Genomic DNA, 20,363 nt, shown 5'->3' on the forward strand with positions numbered 1-20,363 from the left:
GAAAAAAAACACATTGCAATCACAGCTCAGAGACTAAGAACACAAAATCCTTCCATGCTTCAGTTCTCATCAGGTTCATAAAATTTTATTAAAAGTATTATTTTAAATAGTCATAATCATAAAATTATCTTAAATTTAATAAGCTGTTGATGGTAAGAAGAATGTTCACTATTTTGGAAAACAGTAGCTCACAGCATCCCATAAATAGTCTTTCCTACAGAGATTAAGCTAGTTGGGAAATAAAATTTAAAGCAGGCCAAGAACAACATCCACTGAATTAAGAGTTCAAAAACTCTACAAATCCTCAGATCATTTAACTAAATGCAAGATCATTTTAAAGAAGTTTCTATATTTTAGCATCTCTAACAACTGAGCAATTAGGATACTTTTACATAAAGATACCTACATGAAAAAGTTGCACGTAATTTTTAATTAGATCTTCAATTACATTGACTTCTTCACTAGTTTGGCCTTTAGTTTGAAATAAGCATGAGGAAAACACCATGGCTAAATTGTGAGGGTTCATATGATTAATTTCAGAACACTTCTGCACCCTGTTGAAAGAAAAATAAACATAGTTAGAAGGTTTCATTGTTCCTTTAATTGTCTGAGGTAGCTTACAGAATACGGAGTTCATTTCAAAAAGAATAACTCCCTTAAATGAAATGAAAACATGTACTATTACTTATTTATTTCATATTTCTTTATATTCTTTATCTTTCATTACAGAAATGAAAACTTTCTAACTGCATTTCAAGTGATACGAAAATTATTTAGAGTTAAAAAGAATAAACCAGAATAGAATAGTTGAGTTGGAAGGGATCTACAACGATCATATAGTCCAACTGTTTGATCACTTAAGGGCTGACCAAAAGTTAAGCATGTTGCTAAGGCCACTGCCCAAACACCTCTTAAACACTGAGAGAGTTGGGGCATCAACCATCCCTCTAAGAAGCCTGTTACAGTGTTTGGCCACCCCCTCAGTAAAGAAATGTCTCCCAGGAACAAGTCTGAACCTCTCTGGACGTAGCTTTGAACCATTTCCATGCACATTATTACCGGATATAAGGGAGAAGAGACCAGCACTTCCCTCTCCACTTCGCCTTCTCAGGAAGAAGTACGGGCAATGAGGTCACCCTTCAGCCTCCTTTTTTCTGAACTAGACAAGCCCAAAGTCCTCACGCAATCCCCATAGGCCATTCCTTCCAGCCCTTTCACCAGCTTTGTTGCCTTCTCTTGGATACATTCAAAGAACTGAACATCCTTAAATTGCAGACCACAGAACTGCACACAGTACTCAGGTGAGGCCACACCAATGCTAAATACAGTTTCACTGTAATATGCAAAGAAGTAGATCCTAAAAACGTATAATCTAAGATGAAACAAAATGTGGAACAAAATTAGATCCTTAGTTCCTATACTTATGGTAAAGTGTTCATATCAGTTCTGTTGTTTATATAATGTCTCCTCCTTTAGAGGCAAACACTTTAAAGCACAGCAGAGTTTTGGCTGTTATATGTGGGAAACCGAACAGGTGTTCAGCCTAGAAAGCCAGAGGCAGCTGCCCAGCAAGAGGCCTCAGAGATAACAATGGGTGACTGTGACGAAGAGGACCAAAGAATAAAATCTCTCTTTTAGTGATGCAGTTAGACTGTTTTTATTAATAATCAACACTGAAGAAAAACTGAAATTGTGTAAGAATAGGTTTTAGGCATTGGCAGTTATACACATGAATTCAAACTACTTTCAGAACAGATGCAACAGCATACTAATATCTCCAAACTGGATATGCTTAGAAATATCCTTAAACACAATACATACTATAATCTTTTTCCCAATAATGGTGCCAATTAATTCCATAATAATATAAATAGTTTTTAAATGACATCTGCTATGTACCTAGCTATGTAACTTATTTTTTAACACAATATTCTGTGAAGAGAATTTTCTCCACATTCTCTACTCACTACAATTAACCAGAAATATAATTTGACTTGCTCAATAGATGATATAATACACTATAGACCAGTAATATTAACCATGGCACCATAGAACCACCCAATCACATATTTTTTTATATATTTTCTGCCCCTTATTTGATCTTGGAAGAAGACATGACCTTTGGTGCTTAAACAAATTTGTATTTTGGATATTCTCTACCACTACCTACCTTGTAAAATGAAGCACTGATGAAAACGAGAAAGGGTAGGCAATTCTCAAAGTTATTATGTGAAAAAGATTGTAGAGAAGGACATTTTCACTGAAAAAAATCTTTTAATTTCAAGAACGATTTGCAACAATCCTCTGGAAGACTAGCTGACTGGAGTGAAATGAGACTGTATTAAGAAGATACATCAAAAATTACCCTACTTGGACACATACACTGGCAGCCCTCTCTCCCTAGAAGGCTGTTCTAATCCATTGATTTTTATAGATACCTACTGCCAAAATTACAACCAAAGAAAAAACACATTATCAATTAAAGGGATTCAAATGTAATTAATTGTCGCAACTAGGTAAGCTTTTGTGATTACTGGTTAATGAAACAAGCCACATTCCATATATGGTAGAGTTATACTGAGAACACATTACAAGAATTTATCTACTACAATGCATTGTTTGCAATGACCTGTAAAGATGTTCAATTAAAGCAGCCAAAGTTGCTCTGTTGACTGGTGGAAGCGAATGAATAAAAGCTCCATACTTCCTCACACGTTCCTTTTCATTCTGTGTATCTGCCAGAAAACAATAATCATTGAGCATTAATAACAATGCACACCAAAACCCAAAAGCAGTTCTCATTAACTATAACAACATCATCCAGTCCTTTAAAATTACTATTTACCCAACCAACCTCTACTTCATAAAGGCAGCGCTGACAATCTACTATTAAAAAACTCTATTATTGTGCACCAGTTCAGAGAAACAGCAACAAAGAGTGACAGTTCTATATTCAAGCACCATTTGCTACAGTTTAAGACTAAATCCCAGAATAGCAATTACTTTTCCTCTCAAAGCATATTTAATCTGTAGCTTGTGCATGTACATGTGTGAGCAGAGCTATGTATGCACAAGGGCAAACATACTTCTAAGAGCTCCCAGAAATGAGAAAGGAAAAGACCTTTTCATATTTTAAATTTTTACTGGAAAAGTGTCTCAATGCCCTAAGTAGTTTGAAAACCAAGTATACAAGACTGATAAGAGGAGAGTGAAGGGGAAGGGCTGGTGAACAAGTTATACAAAGTTACACATAGCTGAACAATGGCATGGCCAATGACAGGAATTCCAGCCTTGGGAATGACTATCTGAGACAGTCACAGCTCTCAAGTCTGTCTCCATGTACTGCGTAGATACTACAGAGCATACTCCTCCTCGGGACGTAAGCCAAGTTAATCTCTTCCATCGCATCTCTTCCATTAAAAGAAAAAGAACTAACAACAAAACAACATTTTAAAGGTCTTCTACTCTATCTTCCTAAGTGTTTTAGTCTTCCCACAAGTACTTTCAGTATCACTTAACTATAATAGGACAGGATTCTCTGCTGTAAAGCTGAAGCAGAATTTTAGCCCCATGTGCATATCAGGAAGTGAAATCACTATAACATCATTAAAAAAAAAGTTATCTTAAATGTAAACTACCACAGATTTTTCTGATTTCTGATGAGAAGAATCTTGTGGTAAGTGAATAAATTCTTAATAGTCTTTCCTCTAGTTTACTCAAATTGAGTTTAAAGGTCAAAATGTGTAATACTTATAACACTTGAATTTCCTGAACTTCTAGTGGTTCATAATAAAGCAATCTGCCTATGTTTGAACTTAAACAAAATCAGATAGGAATATGCCTTTTTTTGAAGACAAAACTCACCACACAGTAAATATATGCTCCCTGTGCATTCACCTAGAAATTAATGTTCTATCTTAGCTTTTCCTATGCATCTCTTACTGCTATGCATCAACTGCGATTTTATAGCACAGCCTCACAGTAAAACCATTTGTTTCTTGCACTTTGTAAATACTACAATATAGAAACAAATAGAACTGCAGCTATTTTGAAAGAACATTATAAAAATTATCACAATTTATGTAACGAATAACTGATTAATCTATTAGTAATCTCATAGTTCTGCTTCTAACCACACAGGCACACACATCATGTTTTAAATACATCATAATCTCCAGTAACAGGAAGCCAGTTATATTTTCTTTCAAATTAAGTTTAACATTTCTAAGGAAAAAAAAACCTAAATAACATGTTACCAAGTTTACATTGTTAATATATGTAAATTTGTCTGAATGTTCATAAAAAATATAGGAAAAATTTAGGCAGCAAGACTGTCATTTAACTATCAAGCAGATGATAGCATTTTGCCATTTTTAACTATATATGGTCAAAAGACAGAGTACATGCTTTTCTCCTACTCTAACATGTCTCTATTTCTTGAATTCTACCTTAAATGCTTCTATAACATGTAAATCATCACTTTTTACTTTGTCTGATCCAACTCTGACATAGGACAATATTGGTCTACTGTTTACAACGTACTGTCAGGTAAACATTGCTATTTGTTATTATTATTTTGTTTCTTTTAAAGGCAATAAAATTTTCTCTGATTGACATAAGTCTGTTGCAGCCATGCTCTAAATATTTTTTTTCCTCACCACAATTATAGGGTCGATTACCAAACAGCACAGTTGACAGAGGGCAAGGAACTAACAATCCCCCTGAAATTTGATACTGAAATTGTACATACAACCTTTTTTTCTACTGAGTGTTGTTGAATACATTACCTAATGCAGAGATCCAGAATGGGTAAAGTTCTTTAGTGAGAAGTGCATCATCTATTTGAGAAAGAAAACTTTTCAATACATCAGTCACATCTTCAAGCTGATGTTTTCCTGCTCTTAGTTTAACACTCCTTGCATCTTTTTTGAAGCTTTCCAGCAGTTCAGTCACATTGGAAGAGTCACCACTCTTAAGGTAGATCTGCTTACTACCTAAACCTAAGGTACAGAAATACAGGGTAGAAAACCAAGTGAATGTAAAATCAAGTATTCTTTTAAAAATTCCAAACATCATTATATGAAAAGTATACGTGGGTGCCAAACACATTGTACTTCCTACCAAAATCACTCTGACCTTTTGCACATACTTCATTAGTAAAAACACTACCAAGTCTTCTTACACCCAACTAGATCTCTTTGCAAAAATACACATTATAATATTAAGCAAGTCTGAGATCACAATTTCAGGAGTACTTTAGAGGAAATTCAAATCCTCAAATATCCTCAGGACTTCCTAAAACAGTACTTTCAAAAGGTACAGTAAAGAAAAGAAGTTTTGATGATGAGTATTGTTTTACAAATAAAACACAGCTGCTTTCATGAGCAAAACTCCCATTATTTTATTACCCTATTGATGAACTCAGCTTAGGACTCAAAGCATCATTGCATTCATCCAATCCAAAACATTTTATTCTTTAAAGCCTCAAGCTTAGTAGAAAGTATTCCTTTTTTCTGATTTTTCTCACATTCTGGAAGACATCAGGCAGCCAGTATACTTGCATTTAACAACTTAAACCATGGAAGTCAACTTCAAAGAAAATTTATAGTCTAAAACAAAGTCAAGACTACCTTCAATCATTGCATATGAGAGTAGTCAAAACTTTTGAATTTTAAACCTCGTGTAAGTTTTTCACAGATGTGCAGTCCTATTTCTCTTTGTAAAGGTGTTTCTGCATTCACATTTCTTGAAAGAGACTGGTACTTTACATAAAACCCTGCTTTTCTTATGTACCTGCCAAATTAAGTACTCTGTCAAAACTTATGAAATCATGTCTTACGTTCTTAGAATTCACCTTTCTTGCAATGCCCACATGCACTTCCATTCAATATTGCCTTTGTGTTGTTACTGTCAGGAACAGCTATGGAACCTGATTGCATCTGTCTTCTGTGGACTACAACTAAAGACAAAACCTCTACAATGGTGACAAAAAAAAGATGTATATATGCAAGTAATGCATACAAATAATACCTTCAGCTTTCAAATGAGCAGTTTAACACCCAGTAATGCTGATCCTGAAAAAAACTATTTTTAATAAAGATCTGACTTATTTAAGACATTAGGAAATTGAATTTTAATTTAGAATACAGAAGTTGTTCTAAGTGGCAGACATAATTACCCTGTTTTAAAAACACATCAGTGCATGAAATGGTGTAAACTATACTTGGAATAATTCCTATTACTAATGATTACAAAATAATTTAACAAAAACATTTTTCTTAGTTTTAGGCAATAGTTGTAACCCCAATACAACTATTTACCATAATGCAGTGTTGCCATATTCAGAGGCTATTTAGTTAAACTTTAACCGCTCAAATATAAATTAGGGGCTCTCACACTGACAGAGGTATTTATCCCAAAGACAGACTGGCACAGGGTTGATATGTATTCAGCATTTCAGAAGAAAACTGATGAATTTGCAGTAGTAAAAGGACACAAACATCATCTGTGTATGACCTAATGCTATGGAAAATAATGCTGGTAAAATTTACTTAAACAAATGGTTACTGACTATACATTCTTAGGTTGAAGAAACACTGAAAACTCAGCAGCCTAAGACTGAACCAACTCCATGGTTAATACCAGTTTCCCAGAAGATGTGCTGACCAGTTCAGGCCATGCTTTTCCTGGTTCACAGAGCTTATTTTCAGGGTTGAGATGCCTGCATTGGACCTCAAGGCTGAGTTACATAAGGCAAAGAAGGCAATATTTAAAATAGGAAGGTGTTTATAAAGGGAACCTACCAAGTTGTATTTCCTCAAATTGCATGTTCTCAGATGTGTAGCAGTGTACTTCAACATCACATCAAAAAGTGGCAAGGCTAACGAGGGGCATGACTTTAAGTAATAAATTAACTCATTCAATGAGATCTGATACTGGGGGAGCTTAGGTAATATACAAATGATCTTAGGTTGAATAAAATCCACTATACTTACCATACTGTGTAACAAATGCTATACAGCTGTTCACTATAATAGGAACATCATTTTTGCTGAGCTGCTGATCTTGTAGAGCATTACCATCTGTACCTGCTGCTTTTTCAATTGCAGTATACCAGACCATGAAATCCAGCTTTGTATGGCCATGGATGTATAACGTTCTGAAAAGTATAAAAATATTTTGAATTTGGGAAAGAAATAAAAAAAAATTATGTTATTGTACTACAGCAATAAAACAGATGTCCATCTTTAAAAAAAAAGAAACACTTGGAGTAAGACGTCAAGGTACCTTCCACCACATAAAGCTGTGATGGTGGTCTATTACAGCTTTTTTTTTTCCCCAACTGCCACGATAAAGAAGATCCACAAACACTGTCACAAGCCTTTGATAGAACCTGCCAACATTTTAATTACTCTTCTTCAGTCTTGCTCCTACACTCTGCATTCATATGTCCAAGCCACAGCTAAACAGGAAACAGATTTAGAGACAACTTTCAATATCGTAAAAGCTTTCCTTCTTTTCTATTCACACCCCTACACACTACACATACCCACCATTCCTGTTGTTCTGTAGGGTAGCTGAGACATACTGAATTTCCCTCTTACACAAGTATCAAAACAATCACACTCAGGATATCACAGAGCTAAGGAACATGTATGAAAAAGGTAAGAGTTGAGGCAGAATAAGTTAGTGCAACACTTTACCTGTCTATCTCAAAGCATAACCCTGTTCCGGCTTTATTATTAAAACATGCTATAGTAAACTCTGTTCCACTCTGACAGAAAGAGAAAATACTAAAATGGAAAAGTTTAAGAGTGTATGTTCATCTATATGCATGTATGCAATAAACAACTTCTTAAAGTGCTAAAATGGCAAGCAAACTTTTCTACATACATGCTCTTAGTCTTCCATGAAAGAAATGTCAGGGATCAGTTTTCTCTAATGACAATTTATTTCCTAATGACAAAGAGTTAAAATGTTCTACCAAACTTCTATGAAAACACTTCCATCAAAAAAATAGAAAATATAGAAGAAAAATATAAGAAAACAGAAGAAAAAATAAAAACAAACATTCATTTTGATTATTTCATTTAGAAAAGAAAAAACCCAAGTATTTTATATAAAGAGGGAATACCTGATTTCTTTTTTTTTTTTTTTAATCAGCATCTTTCAATTTTGTTTTTATAAATGTTTCCATTCTACCATTCCTATCTTGGTAGGAAGTGAGGAAGCAGTCAATGTATTACATGCACAGACCCAGGATTCACCATACAGGTTGAGCCATTAGCCATTCAACAGCACAGTACATGACACTAAAATATTTCACCTTACTGAAGCCCCTTTTTAAGAAGTCTTTACTTCATGACTTCCAAAGTCATGTTATCCATATTAACTACATGCCTGGGTAGTAGAAACACAGTCTCTCTCTTCCTCTAAGAAAAAAACCAATAAATTGCATAAAGCTGCCATATTTTTGCACAAAAACGAGTGTGCTTAATTCAATGTTTTCAATCTTTTTCTTAAGACCTGTCGGAACAGGTAGTTCTCAATCAACGACTTCCAAAGAACACATCACCCTAACATTCTCTAGTACTGCTGCCATACATTTAAGGAAAGTAAAAAGTTTGAAATGAGCAGAAAAAAGTTTGACAGTGTATGAGACCCTACTCCTTTAGTATTATTATTCACAGATCAGAAGAGGTTAGGACTATAATTTATAAATGATTTATGGTGCTTCTCAACACAAGAGATGCACACATATATGCATATTACAGTGTTTTTATTTTCCCTGCAGAACACCAGAATTCATATTATGGTATTATGTAAAAGGATAAATGGAAGTCTCAACAGATTATATTTTGTTATTTAAAGCATTATGATATATACAGGAAGCAATATAGTCTAAAGTGAAAATATTATTACTGCTAAACAAGAAAAGGGCAACTCTGCTGCATATCAATCAATTGGTACCATAGGGGGAGAGAGAAAATACAATATTGAACTTCAAAAGTCATATAAACTTACCAGTATTTTTCACAGAGATACTAAAGTCTAAATCATGTGCCTGTCAATCAACTGCTGTGATATATGAATTACCTAAACTATGAGGAAAAAATTACCTTGTATTTTATGGATCCTTCCATCTTCCTCTCAATGTATCACATTAGAAAAAACATATCAGAACTACCAAGATGATGTTCTCTAAATTTTCTAAAATTCTAAAACGGCAGAAGCTGTTAACATTCAAATTACAAAGGAAGAGGTTATAAAAAAGAAAATGTGCTATTTGTTTAAGTAGCAGTCCCATAGGACCAACACAGTCAGGAAAGAGAAGTTGCCAATAAGAAACAGAAATGTGAAAAATCTTGCTGCTATTAACCTGGATGTTGATAGAAGGCAACTAATTATTTTTCAAATAATTAACTTTGCCCAGTCAAAAAATCTCCAGAGTGGTCACATAAAAAAGTAAGATAAATCTGAGATGCAATTTCACTATAATACCATAGAAGTGAAGATGGGAGAAAAGGAAATGAAACCAGTGCCAGACACAGTTCAGAACTCGAGTCAATTTCCTGTGGAAGTGGTTTAGAAAGCTCATCTCAAACCTCAATAATTTTTGGCTCAGAGAGAGTACACCTAGGATAAATTTAAATCATAAAAACATACAACAATTTACAAATAAGAAGTTTAAATAATTCCTTCTACCTTTAATCCTTTCAGACAAACTGAACAATGTTAAATTTATTTTTTTCCTAATTCAAAATAATTTGTTGATCTCCATGAACCTTGAAGGAATGAAAAGGATGATGAAGGAATGAAGAGGAAATAATTACCAGCAACTGAGCAGAACTTTCCTCAAAGCACAGTAGAAGTCTCCTATAGAACTTCATGAAGCAATAAAGACACCTTTGCAGATCTGGCTTCTTTTTCACATCAATTCATCATCTCTTTCACACAGTTTTCAGACAGCAGTAACAACAAATACAAGCATTTCTCACTGAACTAATTGTCATTATCAAAATATAAAGTTATATTAAATCCAAGGTTTAAGACTAAGCATTAACACTGGCTGAAATGTAGTGATATCCCATGAGGCACAAAACTGAGGAATTTAATAGGTTTATAGAAATAATCATGTTTGAAAGAATTTGTATTGCAACATTTATGAAGATATATCATGAAGACTACCAAATATTTTGCACAGACTCTGAACTGAAATGTATTCCTTCAATATAAATTCAGTGCCTTCTATAATATGTTTACATATATGCTACTTTTCCAGTTCAAAAAATTGATAGAGAGCACACACTTCATAACAAATATTTAGCAATAGTGATTACATGGTGAATAATGGCAGTTTTTGCTATGTTTGTGAAGCACATAAAATCCATACCCAAGAAATTAATAATTTAAGTACTCGATCAAACAAGAAGGCCTGCCAAGGTAGATTTCTGCCTTAGTGAATTGAGAGAATTGAATTGGCACAAATTACTGCAGCAGTCCACAATCACCTAGTCTCAACATTAATGAAGCTACTGTTTCCTGTTCAATTTTATTGCTGACTACCAGCACATCCTTCTGCACCAGCAGTTAGACAAACAACACACGCGACCACACTTCATCCACAACAGTGCAAGGCTTATCTTTAGCCCATCTTGTAAAGTCCCCTAGCTTTAGCTATGTCTGTATGCTTCGCTGTACAACTCCGCAATGGGAAAGCAGTGGTAGCAAGTGATTATGGGTAAGGTTTGTGGGGAGGAAGAGTGAGAAATCAACATTAGCACAATTTAGTGCCCTCTGGCAATTTTCAAGTGATTCTGATAATTCACCTATCTGAAAACAGAGGTACAAAGAAGATACACATCACTATGAAATTATATTAGAAAATCAAATTGCAGCTAAAGCATGGAAATTCCACTACTAATTACTGTTACATGTAAAGAAGGTCAGCAATATTTCTTTGAAGGATATTGAGTTTATATCCAGCACATCATACTGGAAGCATAAGTCTTTCCATCCAAGTCTTATGTTTAGATTAATCCTGGATTTTAGAATTTTGTGCCCATAGCTGCATTTTATGAGAAAAATTACTGCTATCATCAAAGGGTTAAGAAAGCATTGTAATTTATGAACCATCACCATAAAGAAATTGTGCCGGTATATAAGGAAGGTTTATTATTCATAATAAGAAAGAGCTAACTACAAGAGAAGCATAACAGGGGGAAGAAAAGCACCATCTGGATTACAGTATGGTCTGAAAACATTCACTGACACCTAAGAGAGAACTTAAATTATTACAGAAAAAATAGGAAATAATTGAAACTGAATTGTCTGCACAACTGTGTTTCCTTAAAGTGTAGCATTAGATTTTACATTAAATTCTATATATAGAAAATATATTTTAAAACTACTGTGTACAGCTGTTTTCAGACAGCTTTCCTCTCTTCAGTGTACAAATTTCTCTGTTGTCCTCTGTCAAAGTACACAGGAGTAGCTGTTTCACCGATCTAGTATGCAAATTCTGTTGGGATGGCAACAGGAGACCAATCACTTCAGGCATTTTAAAAATATGGGGGAGAGATCAAGGAAAAAAAAAATCCGAACTGAATATGGAGCAAATGAGAGGACAACTCTATGTGACTAAGGGAAGCATCACACACAGAAATCTGGAAAATGGTTTGCCACTTCTAGCAAAACGTCAAGCAGCATTTCAACTATGAAAGTGGAACGCAAGAAGAGACAAATGATCATCTGATAATGGCATAAAACAGTGTTGTATAAAGGCAAGATTTCGAGCTGAGTTAGAGACAGTTCTAACAGCCCAGACAATATGCTCCAGTAGAGACCAGAGTGCAATAAAATACCAATAAGTGCCATAAAAGAGTGTGCGTTCCTTTATAATTTACTTTAGCAAAGATACCCAAACACAAACATTAACTGATCTGAAAAAAAATAATATAGAGTTAAGAAGTAGTCTAGAACTATCATGAAAATTTAGCAAGTGAATTGATCTTCAAAAAAGACAACAATCTTAAAAAGTAAAGTAGTGTTGTGGTTTTGGAAATATCTTAGCGTGGCTGAGCCTCTCATGATATGCTACTACTTGGCAATGTATATTATGATTACCACTTCTTATTTCTGAGCTGGTAGTCTTCATTAGCTGAACATGTCAGATAGAGAATAAATGGACAGCAGGGTGTCAAGTGGAAAACAGGGCAAAGGAAGAGAGGGGAAAAAAGAAGGGGTAGGAGTGGATCATATTCATGTCTAAGACACTTCAGAAAAATCTCACATGCCTTTTGGTAGTATTCTCTCTGAATTCTTGTATTTTATAAAAGCAAGAAAGCATTATGTACATTACAGGCTAAAATCAATTGTAAATTCTTCTTCTGAGTAAAGATGGATCAGATTAATGTTAAATATATGTACCCCAAATTTATTAAGTATTTTTTTAATAATCAAGATTTCATAGGTTTATTAGATTATAATTATTTCAGAAGACTTAAAGTTTTTACAGTTCTGAAAATGTTTACTTGCATATGAAATCAGTCTTAAGTGTGAAGTCCACTTTTAACAACTTAAGCCATTCTTTTGCCTACGGTATTTAACAAAAGAGGGTAAAAGAAAAAGATATATGATACATGTAAATGTATGACTTTCCCTAATTAATCAACCCAATGACTGAGATTTGAAAAAGAGGCATAAGTATTTGTAAGTAATGGAAAGTCAGTATGAAAATCCTCAAGGAATTTTCATAATTTATTCTAATGAAATTTAACAAGATATAAGATATTGACCACATTTATGTCTTTATGTAAAGGAAGATGGGTTTGTTTTGGTTTCAGTTTGCTTTTTTCTTTGGTTTAAGGTGTTTGCTTTTTTTTTCCTAAACTTTTCTTAATTCTGGAAAAATCATACTTGTTTTATATAATTCTTGCAATACTATTTTTTTTCTATTTTATAATTTATCCTGCATTTAAGTGACTAACAAATTAACATGGAAGCCATCAGCTATATCAGAGTCTCTTCCAAGTTAACATTAGAGAAGCACTGATATAAAATGACAGACAAAACAGGAAAACTATAAACTGCAATGTTTCAGTTAGTTGATGTTGATGATGTTTCAGAGGTATTAATTACTTTATCTAGAGTTTAAAGGGGCACAAGGAGGATTGCTGGCTTTATTTCAATTTACAGTAATTGAGTCTAAAGACAAAGGTGATTTTATACTTAATCATTTTCCACACACACACATTAAATTGCTTATCACTTTAAGATGCAATCTCACGCAACTGCACTGAAAATCTGGATACTTTTAGAGTAATATCCTAAGCAAGAATCACTATGCCAAAGCTTACATACCCATATGGCTTTTAATGGTTAAGATGAAGTGTACACAATGCATTTAAATTATTTATAGTGGACTTCAGTGAAGAAAAATTAAACATATTTATGTCCACCATTAATCTGCCAGTGCCCCTGGTGAAATTATTTTCAAATAGTTCAGAATTTCCACTAAATTATTAAAGTGGTTCAGGGAAAACCTACCCTTACTTGACAGATATATTATAAAGAAAGAAACGCTGATTTGGAGGTAAGAGTTGTGCTCAGCACTAACACCTACGAAATTAGATGCAAGGTTTAGATCCATCTATTGGACGACACCTTGAATAGGAAACCTCTGATTCACTGGCTGGTGTATGTAGATTACTTAACACTGCATCTTTCAATATACTTCTTTGGAAAAAAAACCCAAACCCCAAAACAAAACAAAAAACCCAAACAAAGAAAAAACAAAACAAACAAATAAAACAGCAAACAAACAAGTAAAAAATCCCCAAGAAAAAGTGTTTCTTTCTAGCCTTCATAGCCTTACTGAATTCTGAAACTTATACAGTATCCTGGGTAGAGTTAAAATGTAGAACTCACAAGTTACAATGCATTTCTCCAACACGTTACTCCAACCTTGATTAGATATCAAAGGTATCTGTAGGGATTTTTTGTGTGCCGGACAAAGAGAAAAACAATGTTCATTTATTAACCTATTATTGGCTGTTCAAGAGACTGTGTAAACACTGTGCTACTTCTTATACAGACACCCGATAATCCATTATAGAAATAAAAAAGCCCCAATCTATTACAAACTAAGAATTATTTTCCATAAATTTTACTTTCATCTTTGAATTTTTGCCTATATATGAGGCAGAAATAACCTACCTCGTTTCAAGTTTCAACTTCTCATATCACTATAAACACAACACAGTCATCTCCACAGAATATTACCTACTTGGAAGTAAATATGGATCATGTTTGTTTCATAAGTATGTTTTTTCCTAGCTAGGATGGTGTTAACTGAGATCAGACATTACAGTAAGATTAACCCGGGGACTCATTCATATCCGCTCAAACCTGACCTACAAAGATTAAGGGACAGAATTCTGAGACATAAGAGTGATTGATGTACTTAATGCTCCAAAAAGGTACTCTGTTTTTACACGGTAAAAGAAGTTAGGTCCTTTTGAAGAAACCATTATTGGCAGACTAATATGGGAATAATTTTCTCAGTGGGAAAACTGCTTTTAATTAAGTAGTTCTTGTTAGAATTTCCTGACATAGACATAAAACGTAATTAATACACAAAGATTTTCCCTCATTTAAAAAGTCTGCAAATTTACTCTCCTCCTAACAACCCCAAGCGAAAAAACTCCAAGACTAACACACAAGAATTCTAAAATATCAATATAAAACCAGATCAAACCTTTAATCAGATAGGAACCTTACCTTCCTTTTTCAACGAGCAGCAGGACATCTATTTTCTCTCCGTTTTGCATCACACTACTGGTTGCTGAAAACAAAACACACACATTCACATGATCTACACAGACACATACAGACAAACACATACATGCACATACATAGGTGTGCTTTTTCAGTATGATCTTTACTGGCAGAAGGAGCACGGAATTATTAAACTTTACAAATAAAGAACACTGCTGATAATAGAAACAAAACTCCACAAAGTAGCACAATACATTTAGAAGAATAATGAATACAAGACTATGAAGAAAGTTTAAACATGTACTTTTTATTGTGAAAACATGCTACGGTGTTTTATTATACTAAACTTGTAAAAACAAGTTTTAGAAGACATAATGATTCAGAAGTAAACTGAATTTTGGAATATATTAATTTACTTGCACCCTAATCACTGCACGCATTTACAATAACATAACACAAGTTCTATGTTTTACTGTGAAGATCACCACCACCCATTTTTATGTTGTCTTATGCTATTACTGCTAAAAAAAGCACCCTGTAAAACACTCACCTTATACATAATACAAAAAATACATCTGGATAGTTTCCTGTAACAGTGCTTATAAAACTATACTGTGCTCTATACTAAAAATGGTAAATTCAATGTAACCTGCTTACTAATTCAAAATTCTGAAAAGTGAATTTCTCAGAGTTTATGTCTTACATATAATCCACATCTTATTTCAACTAATTTTCAGAGATAGTAAAGTTCTGAATATCAATGAAGCTTAATAAACACACTGCATGTTATATGCTGGTTTTGTATCACACATATTCCTGGCATCACCTACATTTACTGAGTCAAATATCAAGAAGCTAAGTGACTATACTTCCACAAATGTTTCATTATCTGTCAAGTTTCAGTTAAACAAATCAGTATTAATAGCAGAGCAGATTTATTTTGGGGAAAGCAGAAATCAAAGAAAAGATAGGAGTAGAGATATTTCCAAGAAATACAGCTAATATTAAAAAATCCAAGCAAAAATAATTCTTAACTGAAAGTTAAATTTGTTTTATTTTTATACATGAGATAGGCACAGATTTTGGATGCTAATATGATTGTGATAAAAGCAATTACAGTAGCCTCATCAAAATAAGTATCACGAACAGTTTTCCTACTGCCTAATCTTTTAATTCTGAATCAAGATCAAAAAGAATTCACAAGTTAAAAAGTCAGCTAGAGGCATAAAAACATTCCTGATTAAAAACCACCTTCACAGTGTTATTGATGGCAAATATAAGGTGGTAGTAAATAAACAGTAGAAAGCCCAGTGGCATTTAGGCAAGCTCCTGCAAAACAGTCCACAACCTGACAGTACTTATAAAGAGGACCATAAATAAAGAGCTAAATTATCTTCTCTATGTTACTTCCGTATAAAACCTCAAATTATAGTTACTTTTCTACATAACCAATTGTCTTGCTCAATATGAAAACAAATAGGGCAGATATGTTTCAAGAGGATTCAGAGCATAATTACAAACAGTGATATAAAATTGGTCCTAGAAGACCATTTGAACAAATATTCTTATCTTTCCACACCGTGATATTGACCAAAAAATATTTATTAATAGAAAAAAGAAAAGTCTATTAGTCTGTGAAAGTTTTCTGAGAGAATTATCCTTTTCCAGTATATTTGAGTGTGTTAAAACTAGACCTGTCAATCATATCAAGAACACATTCTGCAGGGAGTATTTCTGCCCTGTCAAAAATATGAGACAATAATCCCAAAGTTTATATATTATTATTCAATTCTGTATTCTTGTAAGAAAGATACTGCTGCAACTGAAATAAAAATTGCCTTCATTCATTATAAAGCTGTGAAAAATTTCTCTAGTGTGTGCCACAAAGTAAGAAAAAAAAAAAACCCTAAGACAGAACTTTACCAAATCCACATTTAGATAAGAGTGGGAAAAACATCTGGTTCATGTGAAAGAATAGTTCCTGAGCTTCCCAAAGTTTATTATTTTGAAATGTAATAGAATATCCTTAACAGTGAATTAATCCCGAAAAACATTTCCTGAATGCTACACCTTAAACAAAATTCTTACTTAGTTCTTGCAACCTTCTTAGATATATGCACTCTTCTTCAGCATTCGCCATTTCAAGACAAAAATAAAGGCTCGACTTCTCTATGGCAAACCAGCCTTTTCTCCACTGATCCAGGTTATGGCGATCTTTGTAGTACAGCTGGCCAATCAGGTCAAAGTCTCTCTCTAACAAGGATTCAGCCACAGGGGGAACAAAATGCTACCAAAGAAAATGGGGTGAGTCAGATGAAGAAAAAAAACCCTCTGCCCCTAAAAAACAAAATCAAGACATTGCAAATCTATAGGATTCAAGGATGAAGGTCACAGTACAGAAATAAGACTTCCAGATATATAATTCATAAACCCATATCTACAAAAAAAAAATCAAGCTTAACATTTTTTGCCTTCATACTCTCCAACTCTAATATTTTTGCTTTTTAAACTACAATTGATTTAACTAGCAATGTGACTATTAACATTTGTTACAGTATAAAATACGGTATTGCTTTATGAAATCTGTTGCAGCAAATAAAAGAATAGAATTGCAACCATAAACAACTTTGCTGAAATAAATTCATATAGAACATGTCTTTATAGTAGAGTACCTTTAATATATTCTTAAGGTTGGCATTAAAATGCTGCTTCAATTCCTTTTGCATTTTATTTTATTATCTTGTTTCAAACATTAAATCACAGAAATTATTTCTTCCTGCACAAGAAACACTCACACACAGGTTAGATCAGCAGTCATCAACAATAGCTTCTGAGACGATTTTAAGCTAACAATGACACTTTATTCTTTGTGCAAATGTTCCTGGCCTAACTGGAAAAGATAATTATCAGTATTACCTTAGCTATTGCCCAAGTCCATTTTCTTTGTGAATATGCAGTTTCAGCTCCAAATTGAAAAACACGTTCTGACATTAAGTAGATTTCGAAGGTAAAGATGTCCCTAAAGCAAGCAAGAGAAAAAAGGCAGCTGTATTTAGCCTTCATAAGAGTAGACACACAAGGGTTTTATTTTAGTATTTTTTCATTATTTCATACATATGGAATGGAATCCCTCTGCATTTTTCCTCCAATCTTACAAGTACAGCCCAGCTAATAATAGAGTACTTTATAACACAGCATGATCAAGGGAGATTCTTGGGTTTTTTCTTTTAAAAATTATACCATTATTTAAACAGATAGACTCTGTTTTTCTATTTTTAATTCTCAAATAAGGATAGCAAAAGAAGAAAAAGCAAACCAATTCAAATTAGTGAGGAATTTGGAAAGTAAATATCATGTTGAACTTACGGTCCGTCTTTAACTTACAAATTATGGTTCACCAATTTATAGCACGATTTTGTTTGTGCCCTCTGTCTAGATTCCAAATAGATGGAGTTTGCTTTTACCTTTCAATACTGGAGACTGAGATTCGTCTAAATGTGGAGAACTGAACATGAGTAATTTGTGTCACTTTCAGTAACCACTTTGAAAATTATATGAACACTTAATTCTGACTAATAGAACAGGTATTTTTGAGGACCAGTTGTTCAACTACATGAAGTATCAAATCTTAGGAAATTTCTCATAAAACTATCCAATCACAGATAAAGCACAATGGGAGGTTGTGAAGATTGAAGTATTCATCCAATATGTTTTTAATTTAGGCATTATCCTAAAACGGAGCCACGTGGAGATAGCAATAGGTTAGGTTTGAGGACAGAAGTGATTTTTCTTTTTTTCTGGTGAAAGTCCTTTATTCCCATCATTATTTATCCTTTCCAGAAGCTTACTGAATAGACTATGCTTTCTTTGCAGACAATTTTGTTTTTTAACTAAAAGTATTTCAGTATTATACTGAAGAAAGATATTTTTATTTTACATACATACATAGACATTAAAAAAATGTAAAGCAAGTGTTATGGAGTTTGTTAGACAAACCCAAAGTATAATTTAAACAAAAATGTTGCCCTAAAGAAACTAAGTATCACTGGAATGCAACTCAGATTTAGGTCAATCTCCATGTGATATTTTTAATTTACAAATGGGATATGAGAGAGTTATAAAAGAAAAGCAAACCAGAAAAAAAAAAAGTTGTTATCTTCAAACTAACACCATGTTCATCAGTTACACTGCTGTCCTCAGCTGCAGGACAAAGAATGGGTTTCAAAGACAAATATCTCTGTGGCCAAATCCAAAAGTATTGTGGAGAACTGTAATCTGCTGCATTAATATTTGGAAGAAACAAAGCAAGAGTTTTGGCTTGAGGCAGAGGTCTACCCCAGAAAGATAAATGAGTATTAATTGTTTGATTTATCATCATGTAACCTTTTAAGCACTGCGAATATTCATTACAGATTTAATAAGAAACAGATGTATCTAATTCAAGCTGCCCTTTTAAATTACCCTAACATTTTCATTCTATCACTATAAAAAAAAAATTAATAATCCCCAAATATCACATAGTGCTTATTTCTTAAGTCAAATAAAACAATTCAGTGTTTTTTTCTAAATTGCGTATTCAACATTCAAGAAAAAATCAACAGCCCTGAAAACTCAGAATAAAATCTTTGAAATACCTGAGTTTGTTTATTGGAATATGACTTTGGGATCTTACCCTCTATTTGAAAAGAAGTCTGTCTTTTGTACTACAAGAGAGATAACTTCATTGACATCAATCATACCATTAGGAGTGGTAGTTTTATCATTTTCATAGTAGCTCAGAAAGCCACTTTCCAAAGTGCACCATCTTTTGTTGCAATCTGTAATTAAAGAATTCATAGAAAAGTCAGGGTTTTTTAAAGTAAGTTTTTTCAAAAAAATCAATAAATACAAGGTGGAGGAAAAAGTCTTCATGACCTAAAATAGGAATAGAGCACACAACATAGCATATTAATGTCTACTTGCTACTGGAAATACTCATGTGCTCATTCTAGCTTATATCTAGTTCTTAGAACATAATCTGAGGTGCATCTGTTACCACTGCTGCGAAGGAGCAGGTTGTAAGAGAAAATACTGTTTATTTTCTACAGTCTTAAAATTCCTATATGGTTGGCAAAGTATTTGTGAGAGTTTGGTAAAACAGACCTGGAAAAAAAATCCCACAAAAAAAATCAAATAAAAAACCAGTTGTAGTTAGCAAATACATACTATGTTATCTGATATTTCATCCAATTCCTTTTTCTGTTGTTTGCTATAGGATTTATACAAGTTTTATAAATAACTTGTTACTGTTTTATTAGTATTTATTTGCATCCTATTATTTGCTATCTAGTACTATCTAGATTCTGTCTAAATACACATTTTAAGTACTAAAATAAACATAAGAGAAATAGTTTGAATATGTATACGTTTAGAGGAGTTGAGCACCAAACTTTAAGGTTTTGATTGTTCAGGTTTTTTTGTCCCCCAACTTTCCCTCTTCCACCCTCCAACACCTATTTTATAAAATAGCTCATTGCTTCAATATTCATTAAACTGTTACAACTCTCAAGGATGAGTTGGAATATCAAGATATTAAAAGGGCTCCA

General features: G+C 33.3%; 1 protein-coding gene across 1 annotated transcript in view; it reads right to left on the reverse strand.

The window, feature by feature from the left end:
• Positions 1–20,363, reverse strand: part of ARAP2 (ArfGAP with RhoGAP domain, ankyrin repeat and PH domain 2) — a 121,461-nt gene that overhangs the window by 38,030 nt on the left and 63,068 nt on the right. The window contains exons 17-24 of the mRNA XM_027642986.1: positions 19,451–19,595; positions 17,695–17,797; positions 16,867–17,065; positions 14,782–14,845; positions 6,996–7,159; positions 4,788–5,000; positions 2,630–2,735; positions 407–554 (exon numbers count right to left, since the gene is read on the reverse strand). Of these exons, the coding sequence (XP_027498787.1) occupies positions 407–554; positions 2,630–2,735; positions 4,788–5,000; positions 6,996–7,159; positions 14,782–14,845; positions 16,867–17,065; positions 17,695–17,797; positions 19,451–19,595 (1,142 nt within the window). The remainder of the gene's footprint in view (positions 1–406; positions 555–2,629; positions 2,736–4,787; positions 5,001–6,995; positions 7,160–14,781; positions 14,846–16,866; positions 17,066–17,694; positions 17,798–19,450; positions 19,596–20,363) is intronic.

The sequence above is a fragment of the Corapipo altera genome, unplaced genomic scaffold (genome assembly GCF_003945725.1).
Source record: "Corapipo altera isolate COAL_440 unplaced genomic scaffold, ASM394572v1 22, whole genome shotgun sequence".
NCBI classification, from domain to species: Eukaryota; Metazoa; Chordata; class Aves; order Passeriformes; family Pipridae; genus Corapipo; species Corapipo altera.